Source organism: Solanum lycopersicum, chromosome 10 (assembly GCF_036512215.1).
Source record: "Solanum lycopersicum chromosome 10, SLM_r2.1".
NCBI classification, from domain to species: Eukaryota; Viridiplantae; Streptophyta; class Magnoliopsida; order Solanales; family Solanaceae; genus Solanum; species Solanum lycopersicum.
In genome coordinates this window covers 57,314,820-57,334,890 of record NC_090809.1, presented here as the reverse complement: position 1 = coordinate 57,334,890, position 20,071 = coordinate 57,314,820, and the positions used below count along the sequence as shown (strand labels likewise).

General features: G+C 33.7%; 1 protein-coding gene across 1 annotated transcript; it reads right to left on the bottom strand.

Moving 5' to 3' along the window:
- Positions 1 to 5,300: 5,300 nt before the first annotated feature.
- On the bottom strand, positions 5,301 to 19,591 carry LOC101255745 (ethanolamine-phosphate cytidylyltransferase). The gene is made up of 10 exons (XM_004248966.5): positions 18,534 to 19,591; positions 17,552 to 17,787; positions 17,101 to 17,282; positions 14,514 to 14,585; positions 13,674 to 13,741; positions 11,587 to 11,707; positions 8,345 to 8,410; positions 8,133 to 8,255; positions 5,980 to 6,070; positions 5,301 to 5,653 (listed from the first exon to the last, which is right to left on the bottom strand). Exons 1-9 carry the CDS (start codon positions 18,833 to 18,835, stop codon positions 5,999 to 6,001), a joined length of 1,242 nt encoding a protein of 413 aa, XP_004249014.1. The 5' UTR covers positions 18,836 to 19,591; the 3' UTR covers positions 5,301 to 5,653; positions 5,980 to 5,998.
- Between the last annotated feature and the right edge of the window lie 480 nt (positions 19,592 to 20,071).

Here is a 20,071-nt window from a genome sequence, read left to right as displayed (position 1 = left end):
GAAATTTTTTAAAACTAGAATAAATGTAATTCGCAGTAACTTATTAGACATTATTTTATTAATAAAGTCCAACGAGAAAAATTATCGTTAATAACATTTTCTATAAGTGATTTGTTACCACAAATTTTATTTTATGCGAAATTGAGGTACTCTATCAGCTTAAAATATCTCATATCGAAGATAATCTTATAACATTATTCATTAAAAATAAATTAATTATATATTTATATGCCACTTCAACTTTAAGTATAACTTCAACAATTTCAAATAAAGTGAAAATAAACTATTTTCACAATCAAACGGCAGTTTATACCACGTCCTTTGAGTTTGCCAGACAACTAATAACAAGAAAATTTGTAATCTCTTTAAAGAAAAATTTCCTATTCAAGCTTGTACATTATGCTTAAGCATTCTCATTTTTTACTCTTATTTGCCCTTTTAATTGAATACAAAATTTAAAATAGAAATAATGTTTATCTTTTACTTTTCAATTTTATTTTTGATGAATAATTATTTTGTGTGGCTTTAACATTCGCATGTGAAAATATAATAAGCGGTTGATCACATTTTATTATGATTAAAAATAAAATTTAATATTAAGGTGAAATGATATTTGGGAATAGTTGTGCTTGGCATAAATTAAATTAAAGTTATTTTTGGAAACAACTAAATCTGTGAAAAATCTTGAAAAAGTTTTTTAAAAAAAAGAATCTCAGAGATAATCAGTTAGTAAGAATTATCTATAATAATGTCATTCTATGAAAGGTCCTTCATTTATTTATATTATTTTAGAAAAAAATATTACAACATAATTACATAAATATAAATATTATTGCATTAATAATCAAGTGGCTCTTATGTTGGATGATACATTCAAAATAGTCTCTTAAGTGTGTAATGAATAATCTTGATTTTTTACTCTCATCAAAATATAATATTTTTTAATTTTCATTAATTATTTATCAAACTTTATCAATTAGATTTGATGTGAACAATAAAAGAAACAAAGAAAAATAGTGAAACTTACATTTAAAAGTCTAATTTTATAATTTTTGCTATTATTTATTTATTTATATATTTAGTTCTAGCGTGTAGTAAAAGAACTTCATAAAGTGTAACTTCTGTTATATATACTTTTTTATATCTTTTCAGTTACTCGTTACTTTTTCCCTCCAATCTAACCGACAGTGTTAACTTTTAACAAAATTCAAAAAGTCAAAACTATAACGTGCATATTTAAGAGATTATTTTAAATCTATCCTCGTTTGTAAGAGGGGTATTTTTGTCATTTTCTCTCACCAAAACCGTTGGTGGTTTCATAATTTAACGACTAACCGTAGTGTGGCCCTCCTTGCCAGACAATTAACAACATGAAAATTTATTTCTCTTGTCCTCTCCTATTTGTCCTCTCTTTAAATTAATTTCCTCTTTAAATTTGTACCATATGCTTAAGTATTTTCACTTTGTTGACCCTTTTTATTGAATACAAAATTTAAAGTTTGAAATTAATGTTTATTGATAACTTTTTTATTTAATTTTTTAAAAAAATAATCATTTTTACGAGATTTGAACTTCACATGTTAAATATGTAGACTTCTAACTACGAAATTTGAAATTTCATATTTATATCTGTTATGTGATCGTTCTTAAAACTTAACTACATACATGATATTGTATTTATTCTATATTACAAAATAGAAGTTCTTTTTTTTCCATAACAACATTTAAGAACTTGAAGAGATAACTATAATTCCTAAGTGAATCCTATAACAAATTATTAGTTTACCTTAAATTAAGGAATTCTTTTTCATCTTTAAAGTTTGAACAAAATATCATAAAAAGAAGGGGGAAAACTTAAATATATCATTAAACTATTAAAAAAGACTTATTTATGTCATCAATTAATAGTTGAACACATTTATGTTAGGATAAATCACATAAATATGCTATGTCAAGAAAATATTTACCATCTGTGATAATATAATTTTTCTTACTGATCATAAGAAAAAAATTTAATGAGAAAATGTATCATCGCTTCGCTTTTGTGCCCTTGTTTCTTTTCCTCCTTTGCTTCTTTTTTTTAAAATTCTTCTTCTTCTCTTTCCGTCATTCTTATCTTTCTCCTCCTCTTCCTCTTTTCATTCTTCTTTTTATTGAATTTTTTTTTTAAATAACTCTCCTCAAATTAATTTTTATACACATTTCACTATTTTTTTAAAATCAGGACAGTAGAGGAACAGAAAGACAAAATATTTGTATAAAATTATATTTTCAAGCAGAAATTTTAAATTTCTAAAATCACAGCAGCAAAAGTTCACCATTGATGATCATTGTAAAGATTCAAATTTTGAATTCATTATTTGAATTTTACGAATTTATTGTTTCGATAAGTTATTCCTGCAAATAATTGAATCTCAATTTTAACAAGGCTTGGTTAAGTTTATACAAATGATTTTAGAAGAAATATTAAATTAAAACTCGAAAAAGATGAAGTTTACAAAACTGTATGGCAATTGCATTAAAGTTGTATTAGTTATATTTCATAATTGTATTAAACTTGTATTAAAATAATTTGAGTAACACATTTATAACATAGGCACAATACATTTGTAATAAAAATTGCAAACATCGCGCTTTTTCTTTAAGATACAAATCAAAATAATTTATAAGATATATATAGTATAGGTTTTATTATGAATAGTACATTTATAAACATATTGCACACTTCACTTCTTTCTTAGTGATACCAACAAAAATATTTTAGGTAACACACTAATAATACATTTATAAGACACAAACAAGACATTTTTAATACATATTATAGTCGTCACTCATTTTTTTAGTTCTATAATTTAAAATAATTACAAGACATATAATATAAATTTTATTCATGAACAATACATTTTTAATACATATTGTAGTCGTCACTCATTTTTTTAGTTCTATAATTTAAAATAATTACAAGACATATAATATAAATTTTATTCATGAATAATACATTTTTAATATATATTGCAAACACTACTCATGTTCGTAGTGATACAAATCAAAATAATTTATAAGACATATATAATTCATGTTTTATTCATGAATAATACAAGTTTAATTCAGTTTTTTCAATCATTCTTAATTTTCTCTTCTGATTCAACTCTAATTATATAATATACTTTTGATGCAAATTTAATTCATTTTGAAGTTTATTGGTTGATTTGTTACTATTGGATTACTTGTTTAGTTCATTGTTAATACAAGTTTAATTCACTTCTATAGACCAATGTGATCTTTTATTAATTACGTCCTTTATTTATGCTTGATTCTTTCTTCTAATTCAACTTTAATATTTGTGTAATACAAGTTTAATTCATTTTGCAATTTATTTGTTGATTTGTTACTATTAGATTACTTGTTTAATTCATTATTTATATATGTTTAAATTCACTATATAGATCATTGACTGGTTAATTAGTGATGTTTTTTTAGTCATGCTTAATTATCTCTTCTAATTCAATTTTAATATTTGTTTAATACACTTTTAGTAAAAGTTTCATTCATTTTGCATGTTATTGATTAATACATTATGAAATACATTTTTTAATTCAAGTTTAATTCATTTTGTTGTTTATTATATATCTTCATTTGTTACAAAGATGAATCGTATCTTCAAATATTACTTGTCTCTTATGAATACACCTTTAGATTTGAAAAAGTATAGACCATAAAGATGACAGCATATCTTCAAATCTCCATTTATTTAAACTTTCATATCTTCATATATACTCAAATCTACAAATTCTCATCAAGTATGAATGCAATTATTTATATAATCTTCTTTATAGTGGAAATTGTCGACACGCCAAAGCAATAAATAAATAATTAATTAACTTCTTCTACAAACTAAGCAGCCCCAATTCTTCAATTTATGAATCCCTAACTTTTTTTATAAATCTTTTCTTTGATAAAAGTTTTTTATATATATAATATTGAATGATCAAGGAAGAGCATAGAGAAAAGAGTTGCAGGGAAAAAAGAAAAAGATAGAAAGAGCATACAAAGAGACGATGCAAAGAGAAAAGAAAGAGAAAGAGAAAAAGAACATAAAGAGAGAGAAGATGCAGGGTGGAAAAGAAGAAGCGAGACATAGAAAGAAAGGAAGAAACCACGCAGAAAAGAAGTTAAATCTAATAAAATAAGTATACATAATATTGTTATATATTGCTATAAATGGTAATATTTAAAGAATATATCTAAAAATAGTATTTATTAATTAAAAGGGACTCACCCAAGTAATTAACCCTTTATGGTTATCATTGTGAATCAAAGTGCCCGTTGGTGTCACTCTTCATTAACGGCTCAAAATAGGTGATGTTTAAAGATCAGGTTTAGAGATGTGTCATCTATTCGATGGTCCACATCATCTAATTTATTCCACGTTATTTTAACCCATAGCAATAAAATTTAACTCGACCTAACATTAAACCTAACTCACTTCCCTTTTAACCCAACATATCAAGTGGAATAATAAAGTTGAAACATGGTACTTAACAATTCATGAACAAATATGCGCCCAAAAATTGAATAGCGAGAATAAATATATCAAAAGCGCCAATTCAAATCTCCATCAAATAACTTCAAATTTTGTATGCAATCTCCTTGTACTATTCCAACAAGTCTAAATAACACTCACTCCAAATTTCTCACATAATCATAATTAAAATTTAATCACACTTACTTAAATTTGTTCAACAATGATGGATTGCCTTAAAAATCTATTTTCCACCATCCAATTATATTTAGTTAATTGAACTAATGTTTGAATTACAATTACTGCTGATTAAGATTAGAAGCTCGAATTATTTTTACAAAGAAACACAATACCAAGTTGAAGAGCTTATTTGGAGTTGGATGTTGAATCTTAACCTATTATTTTTACAACTATACAAAGTTATATATAAACCACTTGGTTCCAATATATATACATATATGTATATGGACTGTATTTATATTAATTCTCTCTTAAACTTACCTTTCAACTATCATAAAGAATTCATTGCTCACATGGAAGCCAATATAATAGTAAAAGAAACTACCAACCCAACTTCTCTTGGTTGGTTTTTCATCACACAGTTTTCAAACTGGGTAAGGGGCATCTGCTAACAGTTCTAACAAACTTCACAAAAATAACGAGCCTTCATCGATACAAGGGCATAACATAAATTTTCCATAGTACAACCCTGAAGGGCCAGGCCCTCCCTTTGCACAACCAAAATACCAGATGTATTGTGGACGAACGCATATACAACTTCACAAATACAAATTCCGCATTTCATTAGCATGACATACATATGGTTCATACAAAAACGATGAAAGAAAGGTACTACTAGCAATAATAATACTGGAGGAAGTAGTCCACTAGCTGTACGGGAGCCTCAAATGTGTCATGATGATACATTATTTCTCACTATCTACTTGTGTTTTTGGTCAAAGAATTACTTCTGCTTAACTAGAGAACGTCATACGCACTAACGTGCAAGTTGACGCGGGGGCCTCCTAAAAAGGTTGAAGAACAAAAGGCATAAAAGTAAAAATAAAGAGGGTGGGTGGTGTACAAGTTGCATCTTCTGAAGCAGCTTCTTGCCCCACGCCAATTTATCATCTGCAAATACACAACATAATGAAATTCATTTTCACAGTATTGATGGAAAAACACAAGATTCGAGGAATTAAGTAATTTCAAGATTGAACAGAATAGTGTTTTTGGCCAAGAGTAATGGAAAAGAGGGGAGGGAGGGAACCCCTTAATGAAATTCATTAAAATGCCAAAACAAACAGTAGTGACATGAGTAAAGACATGCAAATATTGTAGATAATAAGATCAGATATTATCAATTCTTTATTTTATCTCCAAATCAACTCCAAAAACACAACCTAAGGATCTTCTGCCGTTAAGAAGAATTGACAATGTCATAAACAGACTGCTACCTTGATTCTGTAATGTCAACTAATCACCAGAGACATAACTTTTTCCCTCGTAGTACCTCTTCTCACTAGCTGCTTTCTTCTCATTTCGCTTCTGCAGATATAAGACATAGTTAGATCCATCACATACATGTTTCGATTCAACCAAGCAAACAGGACCCGTGCCTCAATAAGCATTCAAACAAATGGACAGAATCGCATAATGGCTGAGGGAGGATATGATCCAACAATTCAGCACCAAACTTGAATTTCGCAGGATTTTAAATCTCATCAAGCATCTAAACAGCTAGTTACAGAAGGATGACACCATCATTTGATGTCAGATAAAACAACACAGGGAACTTGACATTAAGAAAACTTCAATGACTGGGAGTTGAAAAAAATCGTTGATTTCCCCAAGATACTTGATTCCTTTCAAGGCTAGTCCTATGATGACGACTGCCTTAATTGGAAAATGCAAACTAGAGGACTTCTCTCTGTTAGATCCTTCTACTATGCACTGTTCAGCAATGAAAACCAGACTACTCAATGGCCTCGGACTCAAATTTGGAAAACTCTTGCATCCTACAAGGTAGCACGCTTCACCTGGATTGTCTCTAAAGGGCTTGTCTCACACGAGATGTTCTACAAAAGAGAGGTTACCAATTACGTATCAGATGCTTTGTGGCACGCAGAATGAAACTATTGATTATCTTTTCCTACATTGGAAGGCTTCATGACAGCAATGACAATATTTTTGGTGTTTCTTGGGTCTACGATGGGTGAAGATTGATGCACAAGTCATCCCCAAGAGGGTTTTAAGAATCTTATGTCTATAATCCAAGTACATGGAGAGATTGACGATGATGTTACTCATCGCCTTGGAGCAGGGTTGATGAAATGGAGGCTCGCATCCATTGCCTTGTGTGATAAGAATGTGCCACCAAGACTTAAAAGGCAAGTTTTATAAAGTGATTGTCAACTAAGTTGCTCGGACTCTTCATTTTGGTGTCGCACCCATGTCGACGTGACACGGGTCTGGGTGTGGGATTCGTACCAGATTTGATCAATTGATTTTGGGTACTTCGACAGAAATGATGGACAGATACAATGATTTCTGTAATTAAAAAAAAAAAACTAAGGTAAAATGGAAGAAAATGGAATAGCTTGTGTGTAGAAATTTCTCTATTAGTCCTTCTCCTTTTTTCTTCTAGGGTTTCCTTCTTGATCGGTATTTTCTCCTTGAAATACCTTGTATAATGTCTCCTAATTTAGACATAATAACTCTATTTTAGATATTTAAATTAATTTTTAGTCAATCCCCGCACCCGTATCTAGATTCATACCCCCGAAATGTTACAATTTAAATCATGAAGGATCGGCCTCTAGATCCACACCCATATCAGACACATGCACCCAAGTTTGAGCAACATAGGTTGTTAGACAAGCTATATTGTATGGGGGCTGAGTCAAAGGTGTGCACTTCATCTCTTTTCAACTAGAAGCGAGACACAACACAGGCTTTTTGCTTTTCATCTGATCATGGAGAAAGACGCACACTTTCAGTTGAAAAGCAAGAAGCGACTTGAGCAATAAAAGTGAGACACGTGCACTTAAGCCATATTAGGATTTATTAAAAATATTGTAAAAATATGTGACCGTGAATTATGATTTCATTGTTGTTCTTGTGACTTCTTCATATGCTTCAACTCTTGAAGGTAAGTTCTTTGCTTCTTCTTCTCTTTTACCTTACTGCTACGTACTCTATTGTACTACCGGGGCTGGGTTACTCTTTTTTCTCTTCTACTTCTCTATTTTCTTCGGTTCTTAGATGCACTGCAATTATTTCGTATGTTCTGCTATGTCTTTTTCCCCATTCTGCTGCTGCAACTTTTTCTCTGTTCTTAAGCTTCATTGTTGTTCTGGTGCTGTAATTTTAATCTAGAATTGAAGATTTGCTTAATATTATACTTGTATTGGATTCTGAGTGATTTTTATTATTTTGCAGTTAACTTACAGTCTAGCTCTACATTATCAGCTTTTTCACATAGGCTGCACCTTTGCTTTGTGTCACTATTTGGTACTTGTTACAAAAATTTCCAAAGATGATGTTCAGAAATCCTTGTTCAAATGAATATAAAAGAAACTAAACAAGTACATAGTGGAGGTGAAGTAACCTGGTAAGCCTCATGATTTGACACAATTCTCCTTATTATTGTGCTTGTTGTAATATCTAAAGGACTATCCAATACTTGAAAAATGCCCATGCTAATCGGTACAGCATAGGGGTTACCCGTCTCCTGCAATATAAAGTATCATGGTCAACAAAGAAAAAAAGGACCTTGTAGCCTAATATTCTCGTAAAAGACCACATGTAACCATAGAATACCTTCTGAAAATCATTGTCCTCAGCTACTGTTCCATGAACAACTAAAGAGATATTAAATGTTGTTATCTGCATCAATGTCCAATTGTAGAAAAAGTCAGTACACGATAATGAGGAGTAACATGATATACTCTATGAGATCAACTCAAGAATGAGAGGAAATCATTTGCTTTGAAATTACAGTTTAGGCAAAAAGTAAAAACATTAAATTTCTTAATCTCCAAAAGGAAATTTTCTGATCAACAGAGATCCTACGGAAACAATGGAAAATGAAGATTTCCAGTCAAAACCACTAAGTAGTGAAATTTCCTCTTATCAAATATGAATTATGGAAGAAAAAAAATATGTATGACAGTCAACAGACAACAATGTAATAATTTTCCCTTTGGGAGAAGAGATGAAGTAAGATGAACCTAACTTTTACATATGTGTTCCAACAAGGTAGAACAAGTTAGCCCATTATTAGGATACTTACAACAACTAGAATCTGAACTCTTTTGAGCAAAGCAAATAACGAATGAAGTTACTTATAAGAGGAGAAAGACAAAATACTAAATTACCCAACCAAGGGAGAACTGAAAACTGAGGGATCTGAGGGCCTCCCATACCATTTTAGCCAGCCAAATAGGCAAAGAATATTAAGAGTCTCGACTTTTTGCTACAGAGGACCAGTCTCTATCAAGGACAAAACTAATTCTACTACTGGAATTGTATAGTATATCTACTTTTTTGGTGTAAACAGTTGTGCATAGTAGATACAGATCAGATTGTAGATTTGATAGGAAGTTTGTAATTGACACTTTTTAGTGGTGGCCAGCATGCCCTTAATGCTGAAGAATACAACCTTACCCGTTTCAAAAAAAAATAAAAAAAAATAAGGGCCTTAAAAGGTGTAGATGGGAGAAGGAGTTGAAACAGGTAAAAATGAAAAAGGAGGGAAAAGGGGAATAACAATGATGACATTAGCCAGGAAATAATGTGAGACAAAAATCGAGGGCTCTCTGATTGGAGGAAAATACTAACAAAAAATTATTTTCCATAGGTTAACGTGGCAAATAAGAGGGAAAACCTGCCTCCTTCAACTCTGCTTCTCGCCCATTTAAGGTGGTTTCTTAGTTGTCTCTTCCTCTGTTATGATCCAACTACCACAGAAGTTTCCGATGTCTTTGAAAGTCGTTTGCGACCAGAGATGCAGTGGAAGACCAACGGCCCAAGTCCAGGTCGAGCTCGTCTAGTCTTCCAATTTGTGGCCACTATCGTGGGAGTCCACCAATGCAGCCAGATTTTTGAGTTGTTCCAGACCCATTTGCCTACAATCACCTGTTCCGCTGTGATTCTTATCGCAAACTTGAACAAGAACTTTCCAGACCCCATCTCATAAATATTCGGACTATGATTTTGCCTCCAAATCTTACTTGCCCATCTCCTCTCCTCTGACGGGGTTGGCGTCAACATATTCATTTCTTCGAAATTTCCGACTAAGCTTCTTCGTAGGACTCCATTTTGGACGTCAAAGTATCATTAATGCTAATGATTTCCTCCTCCTTCATTAATGTTGATCATTATCTCCAACCAATTTCCTGTTTGACTATTTAAAGCTCCTCACAGCCTCTACAAAAGGGTTATTACTATCCACTAGCCTCTGCTTTATTCTGTTTTCCTCCATTCTATGACTAGAAAAGAATCTCCCCATTTCGTCCGCTATATTGTCCCATCTGAGTTAAAAGTCATCTCCGAAATGATGATAACGGGCCTCTCCTACCCCTTATGTTTGTCAAACTAATGTATCTATTGTATTTGTTGAAGTTTCTTGCACAGTAGATTTCTGAGAGAGGCTCTCTTTTCTTCCACCTTTAAGCACATTTCCTTTCATCTTTGAAGCTTCTCGCATGACCTGAGTGATCCAGATCATAGATTTCTTGTTGAAAGAAGTTCTTGTGATGGTGTTTTTGCTTCTGTCAGTCCATCCATACCATTCAGCAGCCGCTCCTTTGATTTTCTCGAGATCGAAAGATTTACTCCTATCGCAAAGTAAATACAGTCCTCCATTGGCATGGAGAAAGGTTTAAGAGAAGGAAAGGGGTGAGGATGGTGATTCCCAGTGATCCGAAGGACCACCACAAGGGAGAGATTAGGATGGGTCTAGGTCATTTTACTTGGGAATCGTGCCTGGGAGCTTTTCCTTTTTGGATATCATTAGTTTTTTTTTTACTTCATATTTATGCCAAAGTCTATCAAGGTGACAACAACTCATTTTCTCAACAAATGTGGGACACTCATAACCAGGGGCGGACCATATTCAACCTGTTTTTTTGAAACAAAACATTGTATATAACTAATTTGACCCCACTTAAACCAATATTAACGTGTAGTCCGATGGCAAAGTGGGTACAATTTGACTGATGCATTGCGGGTTCAATTCCCAACCGCAACATTTAATACTATTTTATTTTTTTTAATACTTTGAACCCACTTGGTAAAATTTCTGGGTCCGCCACTGCTCATAACACTCTCCACCTCACGCTCAGGACTAGACATTTAGAGAGTGGATAATAACATAGGGTCCCAACATTAGGAAACACAACAAGGATAGGTTCCATCTCTAATGCCAACATTCAATTGTGAGACCATATAATTTAAAATCTTAAGTTGTTAGAAAGGACACGTTTTTTGAAATTCAATCATGTCTTCAACACGCGTGTGCTTGAGTGTGGGCCTGATTCAGTCCATGTGAGGATATTTAAGGCCGAGATTTTGGGTTCATGGTGCTGTTATATGCAGAAATAAAGAAACGACCTGAGTTTAATCTGATATCTGTCAAGAAACACTCAGTAAGACACTACAAGAGAAACACTGCCACTACGTAGAGTTGTAGAGAACATGTCATATCACCATCAGTCATTAAGCCATAATCTGGAAAAGAATAACTAATGTAGCAGATATCATCAATCTGATATCCATGAAAACGAAAAGAAGTCATAAGTGATCTTGGATTCATACATAACATGCAGAAGGTTCATGCAAGTGTTAATGATAATTTCATTAATGTCATTAATGTTTAACTCCAAAGATTAGAGACGTATATATAAAAACGTTGTGAACTTTTCTCTCTGCTTTTAGCATCCTTGAGCATGGACCACCGTCAATAAAGAGATCGTAGGAAATCATTGGAGTGGATGAGTAATAATAGCAATAAGAATGTCACAAATGATTTTAAAAACAGTGTTCATATGAGTAGAGATTACCATATCTTTTGACACCTCCCCTGGAGCACCAATAATCACTTCATCAGCATAGCGACAAGCCAAAACACTTAGGCTCCTTTCATGAAGATTCATAATGGGACGGTGTCCACCTCTATTGGCACTGGAAAAGACAATACAGAATGGAAGATGAGATCTTTGACTAAATTTGCAACTAACTAACCATACTTCGTTGTGACAAAGATAAATTGAGCTCCCAGACAGTAAACATGCTAAGAGGAGAAGAAACAGACAGGTAACAAGTTATTTTCTCCACAAAAACCTCAACTACCGACTGTAGATAAGCCCAATTAGTTGAGCATTTTTTATCTATCAAAGTATCCAGAGTCCCTATTTGAAAGCACAATCTTAGGAGTTTTCATAAAAATAAAAAAATAAAAAAATAAAATCAATTATACACCAATGACACTGTATCAGTAATTGATGCTTTAGACTCAATATAGACTGAAAAAGTGAAAAAGGAGACATCTGTATGTATGGTTTCAGTACAAGGGTTGTACTGTTTTGTGATATAATACACAGTTGCCTATTACAAAAAAAAAATTAAAATCAACTAAGCTTTACTGTTGGGTCTCTCTCTCCACCACACCCATCCCCCACATCCCCAAACTTTTGTCTTCTTTCCTCTTCTATTAGCTATATGCAGTTATATTCCTCCAATCCCATATAACTAATATGGCACTGTAGCATATTTCCAAAGAACTCTTTTTTTAACTCAACAGTCGACATGCAACTAACCCACGCCAGTTAATCGATTTGCTTCACAAACAAGTAACATCACAGGACAACCATGATGTACGAGGTGGGGGGCAGGGAACAATGGAGTTTTTTCAGTCAAGTCATATTACGAGAAGCTCCTGACTATGGAGAAGGTTGCATTTCCACATAAAACGATTCAGCACCCTAAGGTACCAAGAAAAGAGTGCTTCTGGCTAGCAACAAGAGAGGTGATATGACGGCCGAAAAACCTAGGAAGAGAAGGTTACATACATTAGTTGGTGGTTCAGGTGTAAATGTTCGGGTGAAGACATTCACCATCTCCTCTTTGTTGCCGAGTAGCCTCAAAATTATGTCTTATTTTGGAGTAACTCGAGTGATGCCAAGCACAGTGAAAGAGCTAATTGTTCAGCTGGAATTGTGGTAGGTGGAGGGGAAGATGCAGAGCATGGAGTGTAGCTCAACTAGCCCTTATGTGAGTCATTTGACGAGACAAAGATTGGAGAGCTTTTGAAAATGTAGAGATAAGTTCGCAGAATTGAAGAATAACCTCTTATCTATTATTTGGGAAAAGGGTCTCAAAACTACTCTAACAATGGCCGAAATTGTTGTTACGATATCAAACTTTATGAGAACCTTTGACCCCTGAACTATTTAACAGTATATTTTAAAGATATATATGTGTCCACGTGGACTATTTATAATGATTCAATATTTATGATGTCCACGTGGAAACATATATACCTTTATAGTGCAGAGGGGTAAAAGGTCCTTTCCAAAGTTCGGTATCGTAACAACAATTTTGGTCAAAGTTAGGATATTTTTCAGACCTTTTTCCCCCCTTATTTCTTTTAGGTGCACTCATGAAGTTTTCTAGTTTTTGGAGTACTTCAGTACTGGTGATTTTGTGCCAAAATATTTTTTCATAAAATTATTAAGTTGTCAAAAAGAGAACGTGAAGTGTTCCTTTTCTACCTACTAACACTTCTCAAGGAACATGTGTGACAATTGGACAATGTATCATAGCAGGCTGTTTAAGTCTCATCGTCATCCATAATTTTCTCTAACATGATAAACAATTATCATATTAATACTCTACTTGACATTCTTAGTTCCCAACAAGATTGCTACGGTATCTGTTTATCATGTTAGAGAAAATTATTAGGCATATACTAGAATCTTTAAAAAAATCACACGTTAATAAATTAGTATGTTAATTTCAGACAAAGGATAAATTTTTAAAACTATTACGTTAGGGTTTTATCAGGACAACGGAACCTCCAAATACAATATATTTCAGTACGTGAGGGTTGTGGATAAGCAGATGAGAGCGCAGAAGCACACCATATTACCTTACAGTTTGATCAGTATGAATGCCTACTAGTAGAAAGTCTCCAAGTCCTCGAGCAAGCCTTAATATCTAAATATTAACAGAGACGTGAGAAAATGAAGCTGCACTCTGAGCATGCATTAGATATAACAGAAAAAGAAACTAATAAGCATTGAGAAGAAATACAGCAGGGAAAAGAGATAACATTTTTCTGTAGAAAGTCTTTTGGGGATCACAAAAAAACCTATTCAAAGATGTTGAAGTTTTGCAAAAATCTCCTAAGACTTCTCCAAAGAGACGGTCCAAAGAATGGGTAATCAGCAATTTGTCGAAGAAAAATTATTCCACTTTTACCCACAAAACACTTGTGAATCTTCAAAAAAACTACAATAGTTCAAACACATTTTTTTTTGCATAAACTATCCAAGCACATTTCTTTTGCATAACTTTTTCCCCCCAAAAGTTGTTTCAAAAAAAGTTCCAAAAGTTGTTCAAACAGCTCGAAGAAAGTGAGTTTAAAATAATAGGCAAAAGGTTGGAATTTCCCACATGTTATTGTAGCAATAGTCTTGTACATATTAGATGACTCAAAATGGATATCTAAAAGATAAAGCTATTATGTAAGAGCACATTCATTCCTTTGATTGGGTCTTCAAGAGAATTTCTTCTCACCCACCCACTTTCATTTTTCGCTAAAAACATTAACAAACGACTATTAACAATGGTACCATGTTGAATGTTGTGGATCACTTCAGCCATAAACTAAAGTTACTAAAGGAGACTATGCTTGTTTACCTTTTTATATGATTCTTTGATATACAAGCATTATTATCTTTGTAGGTCCTAAAGCTAGATTGCTTACCTCTACATGTCCAGCATGGAAAAGATCAAAGGCGCCATCAATATAGACTATGCGAGCATCAGGTCCAGCTCCCTACACAAACACGCTCGAAACATTATAGCTCATAAGCAACAAATGTACCTCCTAGCAGCAACATGGAAATAAAAGAAGAAACAACCGAGGCGATGTTTTAAAATATCAACTGATTTCCCTAAAAAGAGCATAAGCTTAATGTAAGACAGATCAGGCATTGATGCTTAAATGATAATTTGAATATATTCAAAAAAGTCATCATATTTTTTTTTTTGAGAATTGGTAAACAAAAAAAGTTATCATTTGCTCACATTCGACTTAATTATGTGTCGATTGTAATATTTAAAGGCTTGATTTTGAGAATCTCTGGTGTTGGAAGCTAATATTTGTAGAGTGTGATGAATATGCAAGCTCCGACAGCAAATTGTGCAAAATGAAGCCTAAAGATAAAGTTAGAAATGGAAAAGGAGCAAAGAAATAAGCTTAGATGCCTAAATGAAGCAAGATAAACAAACACGCAAAACTAATACTACAGTGCAGCACACTGGATGGGGAGTGAAACACCCTGGGCTGTCTGCAAGATTTCTTTTTTAGGGTAATTCAGTAATTTATTTTTCTTTTGATGCAAAATTATAAACAGTGGGCTCATTGGTAGGTTTATATCAAACGTTCAAGAATTTTGGAGGATATTCAATGGACAGCTAGAGGTTTTCAGGGGTTTTCTCCTTTTCCTTTTTTCTTGATTTTGCAACTTTTCTTTTGATAAACTTGTGTCGTTTTTATGCTATGAGTCATTCAAGTCCTTGTTCTAGGTCACGGGGAAATTGACATGAATATAGTGGTTTGAATCTTATTTATTTCAATGAACTGCTTTTGCTTCATGGATTATTTATTCAATCTTGTGCTTAATTGTTTGATTGAATGATCACCAATTGAACTCTACTTACCGATCCTAAATGAACTTGAAAGAGAGATGGAGTTACTTATAATTGAAATGTGCAAATATATGCATCTAGGCAGTAGGGGCTTGATTAGTGGACTTCTGACCTCGGGTTTACTCTTCCTTCTGCAGTATGTGGTTAGTTGGAATGAAAAAAAACTAGGACTTTTTTTTGAGATAGAAAAAACTAGGAATTTTGAGAGCAAGAATGACAAAGTAATCAATCTTAAGAACAGGTGCTTCTTTCTTTTTCTGCTTAGGTTTTGGTGCAACATCTCCTGCTGTAAATGTAAATGATACTGATGCTGCCGTTGATTTACTTAGCACATTACAGAACTTGTAATGTTACCACATTTCGGTTTAAACAGATTGCCATCATTTCCCATTTGATAGTTTTCATATAAAAACTACATATAACAAATCAAAAGAAAAAAATCCACGATATTTGAAGCTTAGCATCCCGTATTTAAACTCAATGAATCAGTATATCTTTAACTTAATTATTTACTGTTTTTTTATCTAGTGTTTTTCTTTCGGTGTTAGGTACCTACTATACGGATTTTCATTCTCTGAGAACTACACTTAAGTTTCTCCCACTACCAATATCTAGACAGATGTAAAGAGATCACCTTCCATTCCTTTTTCGTCTCTGAGGAGGTTTTTTCTGAACCTGGTAACGAATATTAAAGTTGCACCATAACAGCAAAGGGACTATCAAAAACCCAACCAAGCTTATGCTACTGCTTCATGAGAATCTTATGACATCAACTAGTGATTCAGTCTCCTCGCAAGGATCCTATATCTCTGGAAAAATTGAACCCTGATTTCCCAGAGATCAATTCCAACTTTATTATCCAGTCACCTTCCATTCCTTTTTTGTCTCTGAGGAGGTTTTTTCTGAACCTGGTAACGAATATTAAAGTTGCACCATAACAGCAAAGGGACTATCAAAAACCCAACCAAGCTTATGCTACTGCTTCATGAGAATCTTATGACATCAACTAGTGATTCAGTCTCCTCGCAAGGATCCTATATCTCTGGAAAAATTGAACCCTGATTTCCCAGAGATCAATTCCAACTTTATTATCCAGTTTTCTTGATTCTTTTTCTTCCTTTTTTTTTTTTTGGGGGGGGGGGGGGGGGGGTGCACGAAAACCCTAAGTTTTACTGCTCTCAGATGCTTATCACGTCAGAACCCCATGAATTCTCCCTTCTGTTTTTCTTCCCTTAACCTATTCAGCAGCCACATGTAAAATACTTCAAAGCCCCCCAGTTTTGCACGTCTTTTAGAAATTTAACATAAGAAATCAGAAAATATGATTATTCTCTCACTGCTTAATTTTCTAGTGATCTGCTCCCTGTCCCAAATCACCACGAGGCAAGATGAGTTCAAAATTTTGGGCCAGTTTAGAGTTCAGAATCTGAGGATCTCCTGCTTTTCCTAAATAGTTATTAACTCAAAACTCCTTGTCTTTTCTTTTCTTTTTTGTAAGGAAACTCAAAAGAGGTGACACACTAATGAAACAATCACTTTATGACGAATTTATCAGGCAACAAGAAAACCTTAAAAGTTTAGCTTCATGCTTTGTGAGGAATGAATTTACCACAGTGTAAGATTATATGAAAGAGGCTGACCTTCGAATTTGAAAATTGTACAATTCTACGAGACGTAGGAAGAAAATGAGATACGCGTGTATCGCTCCCAGCACCACCGTCGTCAGATTTTTGGCTGTGACCATGGCTAAATTGTCTCTGCAAGGAGGCATGACTGGGGGAGTCAACAGTGGTCCTCTCTCTCACACAAAGAAGCATTCGACCTACATGGCAAATTTATAAAACAAATACTATTTACACAAACAATATTAGCACCTATAAGCTCTAGCAATTTAATTATTGAAAATTTTAGCTTTTAAATATTAACAAATGCCAAAACATCTTCACTAAATAGCAAGGCAAGGCACTGATAAGATGCTGGCCAGCAGCTCCAAGAAAAGAAAGAACTACCCATTCCAACACATACCAATGCCCAACTTCGTTTTGAAACAGGAGGTTTACATTGCCAAAGAATCAAGAGAATAATACATACCAACAATATCAGTGCTTGAAACTCCTTCTGTGCGCTTGATCTGCTTATAGCGACCAACCTTCTTAGCAAGGGCATAAGCATCAGTTCCATCAGGAAGAAGACAAGGGTCATCCCCATGAATAATATAGTCTATGTTATACTCATCAAATAGTTTCCTCATAAATTCTTCAGTAATGGCATAGGGGGCATCGGAGATGACTTCATCCACCCACTTCACAGCACCAACCATAATCATCCTAGGACAAATCAACAAGCAAGATACTGAGTCAATTCTTTTGATCGGAAATATATCCCAAGCAACAGACAAAACAATAATAATCATCACAGTCAAGTACAGCAAAAGAGCTCTAATGGTAGTTGCCATGATTTTATTTGCTAAATTCCGTTGATTCTTTCAAGGGCAATGGTATCAGACAACAAGCAAAACGATGGAATGAAGCCATCAGTTGATTAGGAAAGTTCGGGTGGAAATGGTGGTGTTCTGAGCCGAGGAATTCCGTTCTCTTAACCAAAGCCTAGCCATGATAATCAAATCGTGATAAGTTACAAGCCAAACTTCACCCTGATCTGAGGTTTCCTCTTTATGTAATTAAATACTCCATAAAACCTTCTTTCAATAACCCCAAAATAACCATCCTCGCCCAAATTACACTCTATAGACCCTTGTTTCTGTAACCAAAAAAAGAACAATCTTCGCCAGTTCCCAACTGTAGGACAGTGTCTATACAGTGAGCAGATACAGAGAAATTTCCCAGGAAAAGTATATGCAAGGTTTTGGAAGAAATATTCCTCCCCTACTAGAACAAATCCATCAAACAAGATAAAACAGAGAGTAACACTTAACCGAAGCAACAAAACTAAAGCACACTACTGAGTTTCACATAAAGATTAGATCTTTCAAGTGGATACAAAGCCAAACCGATTTGATTTTTTTAAAAAAAGTACAAATCGGAAATGTCAGAACAAAGAGAGCGCAAAAAACCTCTCATGAAGAGGAGTGACAGGAGGGCCTTTATTCGCTATAATTTCCGCATCGCTTACAACTCCAACAACCAATTGGTCACCAAGAGCCCTAGCTTGTCGAAGAGCATTACAATGACCATAATGCATCATATCAAAACAACCATCCATATACACCCTTATAGGTCTCTTCTTCTTCTTCGGCAAAACAAGTCTCAACCCAAGCACAGATAACCCTAACACCGCTCCTCCAACAATCCATGTCGCAACGAACCGCGAACTCTGTTGCACATTCTCCGGTCGTCCTCCTCCCTCTGAACCCATTATTCCAAAAATTCCTAAATTATTAGTCCCTAACCTAACAAGAAGCCTGCCAACATCCTCTAATAACGCTAATGAATCAGACAGTTTTCTCCAGAATCTATGAGTTCCATTCTAGACGAAAGCGCAAAAGCTCAAAACTTCCTCACTTTTTTCATATATAACGCCGTTTTCATCTCCTTTCTAATGGTTTACGAGACTTGACCGAACACTTGTACAACAGTGACACAAACGTAGCGTAACAGGTACAGTATCAATCATTTGTTATTGCAAGGCCAACCTTACGAGTCACTGAAATTAAGAAGAGGTACATCAACTTCAGCTTAATGCATATATTGATATCTTTACTTGCACACGAAGCTTTGCAGGCCAAGGAATTTGATGGCTAGAGCGGGTCGGTCTTTCATTTCAACGAGCCTGAAAATGGTCAGAGTTGAGGGTTCAAACAGGCCATCTCTTCTTCTGTTTTTCAAATTTAAAATTTTATAATTATAAAGAAAAATGAAAAGATTTTCAAATTAAATATGACAAATAATAGTGTTATTTCAATAACACTAGCAAAAATACTAGTGTGATGCAATTTAGATATGCGAGTGAGATATGAGAATAAAGAACAAGATGGGAGGGAGGCGAGCGATTCGAGATTTGTCAAAGTATCCTAAACACATGTGAATCCGCATAGATAGAGTGTATCTAAAACAAATTCACTTTATTTTAACTCCATGTATTCTGAAATACATGCATATGAACATTTCAAAATCCAAAATACACCATTTAAGTAATTAAATCATATACTAGTGAGATTATCGTAAATTACCCTTAAATAAATAGTTCTAGTTCATGAGCTACTGCGGTCTGGACCAATCAAGCCTCAAGGGCTAAGGACTTATATGGATCAAGTTTATAAGTTGATTTGAAAAGTCTCACCACAACTTTATCCCAATAACAGGTAGGGTTGGGCTAGCCCCATAGGCTAAGTCCATTTTGACGGCTCTAGTTACATAATTTCACATTTAAACATTTCTGTAATTGGTTAAATTTAGGCACATGTTTCTAATGTTTCAGCATGATTCATCACCATGAGTGTTCGTCATATTAGACTCAATCCACAAATTATGTCATACAACGAAATATCATTTTAAAACAAGACATGAAAATAAATCTACAAATTTATGTCATTCAGTAACTTATGATACTTGATGACTTATAATTCACCTTATCCAATATTTTGTATTAACA

What these genes read in the sequence shown, in the direction of transcription:
- LOC101255745 (XM_004248966.5), bottom strand. Translation starts at nt 18,835, where the DNA reads ATGGGTTCAGAGGGAGGAGGACGACCGGAGAATGTGCAACAGAGTTCG. An exon ending in TTCAAGCACTGATATTGTTG is followed by an intron (nt 17,283 to 17,551) that starts GTATGTATTATT and finishes TTTGCCATGTAG; the next exon opens with GTCGAATGCTTCTTTGTGTG. An exon ending in AGGACAATGATTTTCAGAAG is followed by an intron (nt 8,256 to 8,344) that starts GTATTCTATGGT and finishes TTTATATTGCAG; the next exon opens with GAGACGGGTAACCCCTATGC.